The 14,799-nt window shown below is 41.3% G+C and overlaps 1 protein-coding gene across 7 annotated transcripts in view; it reads right to left on the reverse strand.

Moving 5' to 3' along the window:
* Positions 1–14,799, reverse strand: part of C2H2orf76 (chromosome 2 C2orf76 homolog) — a 70,556-nt gene that overhangs the window by 22,435 nt on the left and 33,322 nt on the right. For all 7 annotated transcript variants that reach the window (XM_058715498.1, XM_058715495.1, XM_058715500.1 and 4 more), the window contains one exon: positions 14,314–14,458. In XM_058715498.1, the coding sequence (XP_058571481.1) occupies positions 14,314–14,458 (145 nt within the window). The remainder of the gene's footprint in view (positions 1–14,313; positions 14,459–14,799) is intronic.

Below are 14,799 nucleotides of genomic sequence, written 5' to 3' on the forward strand. Positions count from 1 at the left end.
ACTAACTGTAGCACTGGTTGCAATAGCAAATGCTTAGGAAAATCCAAAGAAATGTCCTCCGGTGGGGGGGCTTTGCAAATAAATTATAATATGCCCAAACAATGAGACATAGTTTTCAACTGTACAAAAAAAAAAAAAAAAAAAAAAGAGGCCAAGAAAGCACTCTACTATATAAGATCTTCAAGATATGTTAAAGGTAAAGAAAGGCTGACCATTATTTTTCAAGCAAGCCACGTTTTGAGTAAAATGGGGGAAAAATAAGTATATGTTTGTAACAATCCTAAAATTTGTATGGAACCACAAAAGACCCCAACTAGCCAAGGTAATGTTGAAAAAAAAAAACCAAAGCAGGAGGCATCACAATCCCAGACTTTAGCCTCTACTACAAAGCTGTAATCATCAAGACAGCATGGTACTGGCACAAAAACAGACACTCAGATCAATAGAATAGAATAGAGAACCCAGAAGTGGACCCACACATGGATGGCCAACTAATCTTTGACAAAACAGGAAAGAGTATCCAATGGAAAAAAATCTCTTTAGCAAATGGTGCTGGGAGAACTGGACAGCAACATGCAGAAGAATGAAACTGAACCACTTTCTTACACCATACACAAAAATAAACTCAAAATGGATGAAAGACCTAAATGTGAGACAGGAAACCATCAAAACCTTAGAGGAGAAAACAGGCAACAACCTCTTTGACCTCAGCCACAACAATTTCTTCCTCAACACATCTCCAAAGGCAAGGGAATTAAAAGCAAAAATGAACTATTGGGACCTCATCAAAATAAAAACCTTCTGCACAGCAAAGGAAACAATCAACAAAACTAAAAGGCAACCGACGTAATGGGAAAAGGTATTTGCAAATGATATATTGGATAAAGGGTTAGTATCCAAAATCTGTAAAGAACTTATCAAACTCAACACTCAAAAAACAAATAATCCAGTGAAGAAATGGGCAAAATAGACACTTTTCCAAAGAAGACATCCAGATGGCCAATAGACACATGAAAAAATGCTCAACATCACTCATCATCAGGAAAATACAAATCAAAACCACAATGAAATACCACCTTACACCTATCAGAATGACTAACATGAACAACTCAGGCAACAACAGATGTTGGCAAGGATGCAGAGAAAGAGGCTCTGTTTTACACTGCTGGTGGGAATGCAAACTAGTATAGCCACTATGAAAAATCGTATGGAAATTCCTCAAAAAGTTAAAAATAGAACTACCCTATGACTCAGCAATTGCACTAGTAGGTATTTATCCAAGGGATACAGGTATGCTGTTTCGAAGGGGCACATGCACCTCAATGTTTATAGCAGCACTATCAACAATAACCAAAGTATGGAAAGAACCCAAATGTCCATCAATGGATGAATGGATAAAGAAGATATGGTATACATATACAATGGAGTACTACTCAGCAATCGAAAAGAAAGAAATCTTGCCATTTGCAACAACATGGATGGAACTAGAGGGTATTATGCTAAGCGAAGTAAGTCAGTCAGAGAAGGACAAATATCATATGACTTCACTCATATGAGGACTTTAAGATACAAGACAGATGAACATAAGGGAAGGGAAGCAAAAATAATATGAAAACAGGGAAGGGGACAAAACATAAGAGACTCTTAAATATGGAGAACCGAGGGTTGCTGGAGGGGCTGATGGGGTAAATGGTGAAGGGGCATCAAGGAAGACACCTGTTGGGATGAGCACTGGGTGTTATACATAGGAGATGAATCACTGGAATCTACTTCTGAAAATATTATTGCACTATGTTATATGTTAACTAACTTGGATGTAAGTTATAAATGAATACATACATAAATAAATAAATAAATAAATAAATTTTTAATCATGAAGAAAAAAGAATTAGCTTTGGATGCCATTTTCACTGTGGTTTTCTATTTTCTACTGCAATCTTTATTTTTTTATTCTAGCTTACTTTAGTTTTAATTTTTCTTTTTCTAGTCTCTTAACATAGAAGCTGAAATCATTGATTTGAGAGCTCTTCTCTAATTTAGGCACTTCTAGTCCTATAAACATTCCTCTAAGTACTGTTTTACCTGTTTCCCATAAATTTTGCAAAGTTGTGCATTCATTTTTTTTCAGGTCACAATACTGCGTCTTTTGACCTCTGCTTTTGCACGTAGGTTATTCAGAAGTATGCTATTTGGTTTCCAAATATTTTCGAATTTTCCAGAGATACTTGTTACTGATTTCTCATCTAATTCCACCGTAGTCAAAAAAGCCTACGTTGTATGAATTTAATCCTTCTACATTCATCATGACTTTAGTTTTATGGCTTGCAATATGGTCTCTTGGTATATGTTCTGTGTACACCAGAGAGGAATGTGTATTCTGTTGTCCGGTGGAGTGTTCTACAAACGTCAATGTAGCCAATTTAGTCCAATAAGTGCTGTTCAAGTTTTCTGTATCCTTACAGATTCTCTTTGTGTTCCATCAATTCTTGAGGGAGCAGTGCTGAAGTTTCTCACAATAATTGCAGAATCACCTATTTTTCTTTGCAGTTCTGTTAGCTTTGACCTCATACATTTTTGAAGTTCTGTCATGTCAGGTGCATAAACATTTAGAATCCTTATGTCATCTTAATCGGTGTCTTACCATTATCAAATGAGAGTCTTTATCCCCAGCAATATTCTTAACTCTGAATTCTACTTTATCTGATATCAGTTTTCTTTTGATTAGTATCAGCATGGTATAACTTCTATGTCCTTTTACCTTTAACTGATTTTTATCTTTATATTTAAAGTGCATGCCCTGGGACACCTGGGTGGCTCAGTCAGTCGAACGTCCGACTTCAGCTCAGGTCATGATCTCACGGCTTGTGGGTTTGAGCCCCGCGTCGGGCTGTGTGTTGACAGCTCAGCGCCTGGAGCCTGCTTCGGATTCTGTGTCTCCCTCTCTCTCTCTCTGCCCCTCTCCCACTCACTCTCTCTCTCTAAAAAATAAATAAAAACAGTAAAAAAAAAAAAAAAAAAAGTGCATGCCTTATTGGTAACACATAATTTAGGACTGCTTGTTATGTCTGTCTTTTAATTAGGGAGTTCAGACCATTTACATTTAATGTGATTACTGATATGATTGGATTGAAATCTACCACTTTGCTATTTGGGTTTGGCTTTGTCCATCTGTTATTTCCTCTTCTACATTCTTTTGACAAATGGCTCTCTGACAATTTTTTATGATTCCATTTTAACCCTTCTGTTCGCCTATTATCTATAACTCAGGTAATGTGTGTGTGTGCCCGAACATGTGGTTGCTCTAAGATTTGCAGTAAACATCTTTAACTTATCAGTCTACCTCCAAGCGACACTGTAACACTTTATAGAGAGTGAAAGAATCTTACGCTTCCAGGGGCACCTGGGTGGTTCAGCCTGTTGAGCAACTGACTTCGGCCCAGGTCATGAAGTCACGGTTCATGAGTTCAAGCCCCACATCTGGCTCTGTGCTGACAGCGCAGAGCCTACTTTGGATTCTGTTTCTCTCTCTCTCTGCCCCTCCCCGGCCTGTGTGCACTCTCTCTCTCTCTCAAAAATAAACGAACATTAAAAAAAAAAAGAGGACCACCCAGGTGGCTCAGTTGGTTAAGCGTCCAACTTCCGCTCAGGTCATGATCTCACGATTCATGGGTTCGAGCCCTGCATTGGGCTCTGTGCTGACATGACAGCTCAGAGCCTGGAGCCTGCTTCACATTCTATGTCTCACCTCTCTCTCTGTCCCTCCCGCACTCGCACTCTGTCTCTGTCTCTCTCTCTCTCAAAAATAAACATTGCAGAAATGTTTTAACAAAAAAATTTTAAATAAAAAGGATCTTATGTTTCTATTTCTCCCCTCCTAGGCCTTGTACTAGTTCTGTCATATATTTTCCACAAACGCCACAACATGGTTAGTGTTTTTCTTTATGTGATGAAACCTATTTTAAGAAAATTTTTTAAATAAGGGAAAAAAAGCCTTTCATATTGACCCATGTTTACCATCTCCAATAGTCTTCATTTCTTTGTGTGCCTCCAAATTTCCATCTGGTATCATTTTCCTTCTGTTGGAAGAAGGCCCTTTACCATTTCCCGTAGTTGATGTTTCCTGGTGATGGTCTCTTTCAGCTTCTGTACGTCTAAAAAGTCTTTCTTATGCCTCCATTTCTGAAAGATGGGAATAGAATCCTAGATTGACTTTTTGTCTTTCAATACTTTAAAGATGTCGCTCCGCATCTTCTGACATGCACTCATTCTGATGAGAAGTCTGTGTCTTTCCTCTTTGTTCCTCCTTATATGATGTGTTCTTTTTTTTGGCGGTGGGGGGGGGGCTGTTTTTAAACTTTCTCTTTATCACCAGCTATAAGCGACTTCATTATATATGCTTTGGTATAGCTTTCTTCATCCTTCTTTTGCTTGGGATTTGTTGAACGGCTTGAATATGTGGGTTTATAGTTTTCATCACATTTGTAAAATTTTCGACCATCATTTCTTCCAATACATCTTCTGTCCCCCTGTCCCAGCTCCCCTCTTCATGGTCTCCAATTACACGTATATCTAGCTAATGGCAGCTGCCCCACCCCTCCCTACTGCTCTATTTATTTTTCTTTCGGGTTTTTTTCTATGCTTTATTTTAGACTGTTTTTGTTGCTTTGTTTTCAGTTTAAGAATCTTTTCTTCCGCGTCTGATCTACATGTTAATCCTATTCGGTGAATATCCATCTCAGACGTTGTAGTTTTCATCTCTAGTTCAATGTGGGATTTTTTTCTTTTCACATCTTCCATTGCTAACATGTTCAACTGTCCGTCTACCTTCCTGAACATTTGCAGTATAGTTATAATAATTTTCAATTGTCCTTGTCTGCTAATTCTGTCATCTGCAGCATTTCTGGGCTGGTTGTACTGGACTGATTTCTCTCCTAATTATGGGTCATATTTTCTCACTTCTTTGCACGCCTGGTAAGTTCTGATTTGACTCAGGTCATTGTGAATTTTATCTTGTTGAGTGCTGGATATTTGTGTGTTTCTAGAAACATCCTGAGCTTTGTTAAACTACTTGGAAACTTAGATCCTTTCGAGTCTTGCTTTCGAGCTTTGTCAGGTGAGAGCAGAGCGGAATTTACTCTAGGGCTCATTTTGCCTTACAATTTCAGCAATACCCCTTTAGGTACTCTGCCTGATAACCTGTGAATCACAAGCTCTTCCATTCTGGCTGGTGTGGAGGAAAAAAAAAACAAAAAAACTATTCTCAGGCCTGTCTGAGCTCTGAGCGTGCTGCCTTCTGCTTCCTTCAGCTTGTTCTTCACCTTGACTGCCGGTAGTTTCCTTGTACCCTTGTGCTGACCGTATTCAACTGAAGACACACGCTCTGCAAATCTTCAGAGCATTCCCTTTGCACAGCCCTCTCCGTTCCAGGTCTCTGTCCTATGAAGTCTCCAGGCTCCCCTCCAGTGTGCCAGCTGTTGAGCTGAACTCATGGAACTCACCAAGTCCTACCTGCTCTGTAGCCTACAGACTCCCTCCAGGTGGTAAGGTGGCACAATCACAGGGGTCACCTTGTTTGCTTCCCCTATCCCAGGGACCACTGTCTTATGCTGCCTGGTGTCCGGTATCTGAAAACCACTGTTGCATAAATTTTGCATAGTTTGGTTTTTTTTGTTTTTGTTTTTTTTTTTTTAGTTGTTCCAGGCAAGAGTGAGTTCAGTTCCTGTTCCTCACCTTAGCTGAAAGGAAAAGTCTGGGGCCTATTACATTTTGAAGAGGATGTCCAACTTTACACAGAGTTTTTCTTTTACTTTATCTTTCCTCACCTTTGAACTTAACTTTGAGACCTAACGAACTTTTACAGGAGAATCTGGGATTACAGAATGAATTCTGCAAAAATTAATTTAATATTTCATTATTGGAAAGTTGATGAGAAGGTAACCACTAACTTTCCTCATTCACTTAGGTCTCCATGAAAGGCATCCATAGAAAAATTGATAAGCAAAATAAGGCAACTTAATAAATATACTGCTGGCAGTTAGGATGCCCCCCAAAGAAGTCTGAAGTGTTAAAACATACATTTCAATATAAAAATCAATAAAGTCTCAAAAATTATTAAAATATCAACAGGCAATAAAATAATTCTTTACCTCATAGTAAAGGCTATAAAAATAGAAGGAGTACAGTTTGTAACTTATTTTTAGACTTTTGGGAAAGCACAAACACCTAAGGGAAAAAAGTGACCAATTCAATGACTAATCAGTATAAGCAAGAACACCAAACACCCACCATTAATCAGAATAATGTCCAATATTATAACTTAACAAGGGGTCCTATCTATATAATAGTAAGATTCCAAGGTTCAGCTCTATCGAGATGCTATTCATTTTAATTATGAAATACTCTAAACATAAAAAGTGTGGAGAATAGAAAATTCCTTTAACCCACCAACCAAATTGAACATACTGTCATGACTGCTTCAGATCCTTTTCTACTTTTTATGAAATAAGACAATATAGATACAGCTGAAACCTGTCTTTCCCTAGTCCCCTTATCTCTCCTTTCCTAGAAGTAAGCACTAACTGCCCCTAACTTATCATATCCCCTATGTTGTTATACTCTCATTCTATAAGTCACAGCCACAGAAAACAGAGTGTTATTTTGTGTTTTAAGTTTATAGAGTTCAGAATTTAAACTAAAGAATCTAGGGGCACCTGGGTGGCTCAGTCAGTTAAGATCTGACTTCAGCTCAGGTCATGATCTCGCAGTTCGTGGATTCGAGCTCCATGTGGGGCTCTGTGCTGACAGCTCAGAGCCGGAAGCCTGCTTCAGATTCTGTGTCTCCCTCTCTCTCTGCCCCTCCCCTGCACGTGCTCTGTCTCTCTCTCTCTCAAAAAATGAATAAACATTAAAAAAAATTACACTAAAGGATCTACAGTATATTTTTTAGTACAAACTAGAAAGCATCACCTCAACATAGCGTTGAAGGACGAGTCTCTTTGTGACAAGGTGATAATGTGCTGTGACTACGCTACTATAAAATTACCCTGTTCCTTTCTAAAAAAAAAGGGGGGGGGGGACCAGGGGACTGCTTCTTTACAGCAGCATGTGAAATAATAAATGTAGAAAGAATCACACAGTAAGAAGAAAAATCCTGATTTCTAGCAATATCAGCGATTCAGATAAGGATCACTGGGAAATACCAAAACTGCTGGAAACAAGATATGTATATGGTCTCAATGTTTATCACTCCATACGCTACTTATTAATTAGAAAGATACTTTTACAACAGAGAAATCCAGCAGCCAGTGCCTTAACCAAATGGCTGAAATCTGTATGACCAGTAACAGGACAAAGCAGCATCAAGCGCTTTCAGATATGATGCAAACAAGAATGAGTCACCTCCATCGGAGGTCAGCAAACTATTTATGTAAAGGCCAGCTTGTCAACATTTTAGCTTTTGTGAGCCACATGGTCTCCGTCACAGCCATGGCTGTGTTCCAATAAACTTTGTTTACAGAAGCAGGTTGGGCAGCAGGTGGCAGGTCAGACTTAGCTTGTCGTATCTTGTCCACCTGCAACCTAGGTGGTAATCCTGCCAAAAATGTTTAACCTGAATCTGATCATGAGAAAACAATCAAATAAATCGAGATTAAAAAAAAATCAATATAGTGACAGATAAAAGGCAGGGGGGCTGCTCCAGATCAAAAGGAATTAAGAAGACATGGTGTGCCAAGAAAAGACACAATGGAACCTGAGATACATGCTTCTAAATGAAAGAAACCAGTCCGCCAAGACTATATATTGTGTAAGTCTAAGTACATGATATCCTGGAAAAAGCAAAACTAGAGGCATTAAAGGGATCAGTGGTTGCCTGTGGCTTGTGGGGGAGGATGAGCAGGCAAACCATGGGGGATTTTTATGGTGGTGAAACTATTCTGTAAACAGTGTCACGGTGGCTGCACAACATTAGTCATCTGTTGAAGCCCACAGAACTTTAGAGCACAAAGAGTGAGCTTGAATGTGTGCAAAGTGAGAAACCACCATTTAGGAGGGCAGAAGATCCCAGGAAAGATTGCAGATAGTGACCAAAGAATCCAGCTGCATTGCAAATGTATGAAGCAACCTTCCTGAAGGCAGTGAAAGAAAGGCTGCTGATCTAATTAACCGTGGCAGTGAAGAGATTCTTGTAAGACTAAGGCAAAAGGAGCTGCACAAAAGCACTGTGCTCTAGTTAATATCAAGTTGCTTCCCAGAGGGTATAGATGAAAAACTCTGATACTGCTAGACATGTAAACTGGAATTAAAGAATTAAGTAAGTGGATGGCAGAGGATGGGAGCCAGAGTTCTCATTCTTGGAGTGGAAACACAAATCCACCAGGGGAGGAAGCTAGAAGGAGACATGTTAGGATGGACTGGAAAACATCAGGAAGGACTCATGTTTACCACACAGATACAGATGGTGACATGAAAACACTTGGGGATGTGTGTATGCGCACAGGTTGCCCTTTCAGCTGAGAGAGCTTTATTTTTGTTTGTTTTTAATATTTATATATTTTTGGGAGAGACAGACCGTGAGTGAGGGAGAAGCAGAGAGACAGGGAGACACAGAATCCGAGGCAGGCTCCAGGCTCTAAGCTGTCAGCACAGAGCCCGACATGGGGCTTGAATTCACAAACCATGAGATCATGACCTGAGCCGAAAGTCGGACGTTCAACCCACTGAGCCACCCAGGTCCCCCTCAGCTGAGAGAGCTTTAAAGAATACCCCAAGAGTAATGACCACACCCAGATCTGCGTTCAGGAACCAGGGATCCTTTGAGAAATGGCTGATTCTGGGACAGGGACAGGAAATCTACACAATGAGCCTGAAGCATCTTATAGTGCCATAAAGTAAGAAAGTACTCAAAACACACATACATACAGAGATGATATATGAGGGATGAAGGAGTTCTGAACTCCAAGTCTGGACAAACCCTCCACAGCTTTTTTCTGTTTTGTGGGTGAAATGATTTTACATTTAGAAGGTCTCACGTGTTACAAAATATTTAAATGCTTCCAAATCAAAGATTAATGAAAAGGTCTTATATTAGCTAGATAGCTGGTTTGGACACTATTCTGAATCTAGAAAGTCATCTATATAAGGTAGTATATACAGTACCTCTGTGATCAGAATATCTGAATAACATCCATCCCCCATATGTTAATAACAGGTTTATTTTATTTTATTTATATACTCATACATAAATATAATCTGTATTTATATACTTATTTATAAATAAATGAGCTTATATTTACTGCATTTATATAACTTTAGGTTTTAATAGCATGATGTTGTGGAACAGTGATTGTCAATGAAGAATGAATCCAATTTAACCAAAGTTCCTTGGCTGAGGGAGAAGTACAGACAGACAAAGCAGGAGACTAGATGAAGGATGACAAAAAAGTGAAGAACAGTTAGAAAGGCAAGAAGTCATCTAAAATAACCCCAAAAGATCACGGCATGCCTGGGTGGCTCAGTCGGTTAAGCATCCGACTTCGGCTCAGGTCATGATCTCATGGCTAGTGAGTTCGAGCCCCGCATCAGGCTCTGTGCTGATGGCTCAGAGCCTGGAGCCTGCTTCGGATTCTGTGTCTCCCTCTCTCTTTGCCCCTCCCCGACTCTTACTCTCTCTCTCTAAAAATTGAATAAACATTTAAAAAAATGTTTTAAATAACCCCAAGAGATCATTCATCACAATGACCACTTTTGGCTGTGTGCAAAATTCACTGTGCCATGGTGGCAAACCTCTCTGCTCGCTGTCCGTGTTCAAAACGCTAGAGCAAGGTGAACTCCACGCAAAGACTCACTGACAGTGGGTCCATTTAGCTCAGAGATCCCACCTCAGCAAGTGAGGCAGGAGAACAGAAAGGAGGCAACTTAGCGCGGTGTTTAAGAGCACGCGTTGTACAGTTAAACTGCCTGTGTCGAATTGCAGCTTTGGCTTTTATTAGCCACGTCACCGCAGGCAAGTGTGTTAACCTCTCTGTCCCTCAGCTGGTTCACCTGTAAGATGAGGACATAACCGATCCCACTTTAGAAGGATTCTGTGAGGATGAAATGAGATCACCTAGTTTAAGCTCCGAGCACAGGACCACATACAAAGTTGGTTATCATTATTACTTGAAAAATTCCCCAGAAATAAACTCTTTGGTCTTCGTCACATACAAAACTGTAAAAGGTAGACAGGTGGCCCACCAACCTTTCAGAGAGGTTCCACAGTGCTTCCAATCGGATAGGCTTGGGCACAGAGCCCACACCCCAAAAGTTCACCTTCTAGTGTCCCACCCGCACAACTAAAACAAGCAGCAGACATGTTGTTACTAACACGGGTAAAAGATGTGGGAAGGCGCGGCCGAGCACCGAGCTGTGATCGGTACTGCTGCTCTAACGGAGAAGGCGTCCTAGGGTACCTAGAAGGAGAAGAGTACAGTGACCCCGGGGGGACTATGTCTCTTCCTGCCACTGCAGCAGCCTGAAGATCACACCTCATTCTCCAGGACTTCAGGAAGAACCTATCCTACACCATACCAAGAACATCAGAGCGCTTACAAGGTCAACACTAAGAAACGCTGTCAGCCATAACACACAGACAGGTTTTAAAGTAAGCAATGTAGGGGTTTGTTTTTACTTCAAAACCCAAATATGCTTTTTGGTGTTATCTTTTCCAAAAGCAGGACACTCTGCAATTGGCAATATCTTAGTGCCAACTCTCAACTCCCCCCTAAGAATTAAGAACACAGCAACAACAACAACACATACTCTATACGTCAGCCTGTAGTTACTTTCACAAACAATTATGTTCTCATGAAATCTTTCACAGTCACTACGAAGCCAACTGACTGGTCTGTCTTCTGTATATGTCGCCCACCTTGACCTATACAGGTAATACTGAGTAGTAAAACTACCAAAATTAGAGGTCGGAGGAAATGTGAGGGAGAAGAGTTGAGAAGATTTACAAAGACAATCAGGAAGTACAATGTCAAGAATTCACCACATTTTGGATTTGGAGCATGTGCTCTAGGCTCAGACCCAGACTGATGGAAGAAGGCCCCGAGTGGAGACCGCTGCTCCCGAAGAGGCTGGTCTGCCAGATGCCTGGCCTTGCCCAGAGTCTGACCACATCTGGCATGTTCCGGGACAGGGCCAGCTGGGAGTCCATCCCAGGCTGCGGGGGGAGGGGGGAGGGGGGAGGGGGGAGGGTATGGAAAAATGAATCAACCTGCACTGCAGTCCTGACTGGTGTCCTCATCTGTGTGAGACAACACGTGTGTTCAGAGCAGTGAGGGATAAATAAAATACTGATGATGGTGGGGGAAAAAAAAGGAATTTACCACATTTTAGAAACTTAGCTATATACATTTCCACTGCATACATATAAACCAAGATACTGGTTTTGCAATATCATTCTCCAGTAACGGAATCAGAGCTCCTCAGAGAGATAGCTGCTTCCAGGGCTGAAGCAGGGAAAGAACAGGACAAGTCTGGAACACCTTGTACCAAAAAAGTAAAGAAGTGCTCAGAGAATGATGGGGACGTGTTAGAAGGGCCTGGGGCCCGATGGAAGGGGCTGTCACCAGCCAAAATGGGGATACCTGGAGCATCAAAATAAATAATGAGGGGCGCCTGGGTGGCTCAGTTGGTTGGGCATCCGACTTCGGCTCAAGTCATGGTCTCACGGTTTGTGAGTTCGAGCCCCGTGTCGGGCTCTGTGCCGACAGCTCGGAGCCTGGAGCCTGCTTCAAATTCTGTATCTCCCCCTGTCTCTGTCCCTCCCCTGCTCATGCTCTGTCTCTCTCTCAATAATGAATAAGCGTTAAAAAAAATAAAAATAAAAAATAAATTTTAAAAAATTTTAAAAAACCAACAAAATAAATAATGAGAGTAAAGAATTATAATCCTCTGACTAAAGTAAGAATCTGCGAGTTCACAGTGATATGATTAATGATTAAATAAATAAATGGGATGGCGGAGGTGCGGGCTGTTCCTTAGTGGAGAAAAACAACTACCATATGTAAGAGGAAGGACAGAATAGGAAAAATCACCATTTGCCAATTATCATCATAATCACTGATCCCGGCAAGAATCATCAAAGAATGCTAAACTGGTGGATCAAAGTTTGAGAAGTAACAGGATACTCACATGGCCTCAGAATATATCCCTACAAACTACTTTTTGATTACAATTAAAATTTGCAGTGGAGAAAACTGACAGACTCCACTCCAACCAACTGATCAGAGTTACCATTGCCAGTACTGGTGTTGATGGACAGTGGAGCCTCCTGGTGTGATGCACAGAGAAGCCTGTATCACGTCCGGGACTGCTCTGCCAAACATATAACCTAAACCCAACTGTGAGAAGACACCAGAAAAATCCAACCCAGATGCACTCTATAAAACAACTGGCCCGTGCTATTCAAAGCTGCCAACGTGGGACGCCTGGGTGGCTCAGTCGGTTAAGCATCTGACTTTGGCTCAGGTCATGATCTCACAGTTTGTGAGTTCAAGCCCCGCGTCGGGCTCTGTGCTGACAGCTCGGAGCCTGGAGCCTGCTTTGGATTCTGTGCCTCCCTGTCTCTGTGCCCCTCCCCCGCTCATACACTTTCTCTAAAAAATAAATAAACATTAAAAAAAAATTAAAAAAAAAAAGCTGCCAACGTGATGAAGACTGCAGACTAAAGGAATCACAATGTCAGGGGAGCCTGGGGGGCTCGGTCGGCTAAGCGTCCAACTTCGGCTCAGGTCATGATCTCATGGCTCGTGAGTTCAAGCCCCACGTCGGGCTCTGTGCTGATAGCTCGGAGCCTGGAGCCTGCTTCACATTCTGTCTGGGTCTCCCTCTCTCTCTGCTCCTTCCCTGCTCACACTCTGTCTCTCTCTCTCTCAAAAAGAAAAATAAACATTAAAAAAAAAAAAAAAGTCAGATTAAAGGAATTGAATGTAGCATGTGCCCTTGAATTTTCTTTTGCTATATTTCAGTGTTAGGTTCCTGATTTTGATCATTGTACTGTAATTATGTACGAGAATTTCTTGCTTTTAGGAAATATACACTTAAATATTTAGAGATAAAGGAGAATCATGTCAGCAATATACTTCTAAATGGTTCAGAAAGAAAAAAATGAAGGGGTAAGTTCAGTAAGAGAAAAGGGAGAAAAGGAGACAAAGGTGGGGAGGAGGGGAGGCTAAGGTTAAAAAAAAATGTAACAAACCGCTAACATTTCAGGAACCTCTGTGAGAGCATCTAGGAATTCTCTGTCCTATTTTTGAAACTTCTCTGTGTCTGAAATTATGTCAAAGTAAAAAAAAAAAAATTAAGTTGGATATAAAGTGATACATTTGTCAAAACTCAGGGAACTGTATGTAATCTGTCCATTACATCATATATAAATTACATTTCGATTAAAATAATAAAAGCTTATTCTAGATGTTTTATCAAAGTTGATTGGAACACTTCAATAATTAAAAACAGGGGTTAGAAACCCATCGAGGTCCTACAAAAAGCCTTCACTGACTTCATGCCTATCGAACGTCAAGCTCAAAATGAAAAACAAACACCAGTTGGTCTGGCTGTCATTTCTGTGATCACACTGACCCACAGCACTCATGATTTTCCGGCTATAAAGACGGAGGCCTGCCACCTTCCGAGCATGCTCCCCATGAGGCCCTCTGTGTGCTCAGCCAGGTAACGCCATGAGCTACACCGCATTCCCTTGTTAATCAATCTCCAAATCCATAAGCCCACCACAAGCAAACCGAGATCTTAAGTTTTTTTAATTAAAAAAACAGGGGGGAGGAAGTGGCACCTGGGTGGCTTGCTCGGTTAAGCATCCGACTTCTGGTTTCAGCTCAGGTCATGATTTCATGGTTTGTGAGTTCGAGCCCCACGTCAGGCTCTGCGCTAACAGTACATACACAGCCTGCTTGGGATTCTCTCTCTTTCTGTCTCCCTCTGTCTCTGCCCCTTCCCTGCAGAGGCTCTCTCTCCCTCTCTCAATTTAAATAAATACACTTTAAAAAAAGAAAAAAAAAAAAGGTGGGAGGGGGAGGAAGAAGCCAAACATGAGGGTAATGATTCCCGAGGAGGGCACACGCAATGCCCAAAGAGCCTTGGGAAGATATTCTGGCTGATGCCAAAGCCCAGACCAGGAGCTGGCCTAGCACCTGGCTGAGAACCTAAATTAATATCTTTCAAAGTAGTTTTAAAAGATTACCATCAATATAGTAGTCAACTATTTTTCTCAAAATATTGATAAAATGAAATGATTAAGACATCTCATACCTTGCTTTAGAAATACTATAAATTCCTTTGTAGTTTGGTCCAAATTAACTCCATGATACACTATAGGTTTGAAATTGCGATGCTCAAAAGAACGAATGAGGCGTACTGTAATGGTCACTTCTCTGGAAGCCATGCGGAGAAATTCCTGTGGCGAGGGACATGAGAACAGTCTGAATAACATCCATTCACAATTACCCAACAAGCGTGCATTTCCACCATCAGCTCCAGGGCGCCCGGCCATCGTTCCCACGCTGCATGGTTACTGACGGAGTCCCCAAACCCAGGCCAGATCCCAGGCACCCAAAAGGGTCCCAAGGTTACCCCCGTCTATCCACTGTGACCCTGGACAGCTCTGTCACAGTCACTGATGTCCTGATTGGCACAAAACGAACAGGGCCCAGACGAACACAAGTGACACAGGTGTGTGGGTGCGTGTATGGGAAGAAGTGGGGTTTCCAAATGGATGCATGGCATAGACATGACTGA

Source organism: Neofelis nebulosa, chromosome 2, assembly GCF_028018385.1.
Source record: "Neofelis nebulosa isolate mNeoNeb1 chromosome 2, mNeoNeb1.pri, whole genome shotgun sequence".
Lineage (NCBI taxonomy): Eukaryota > Metazoa > Chordata > Mammalia > Carnivora > Felidae > Neofelis > Neofelis nebulosa.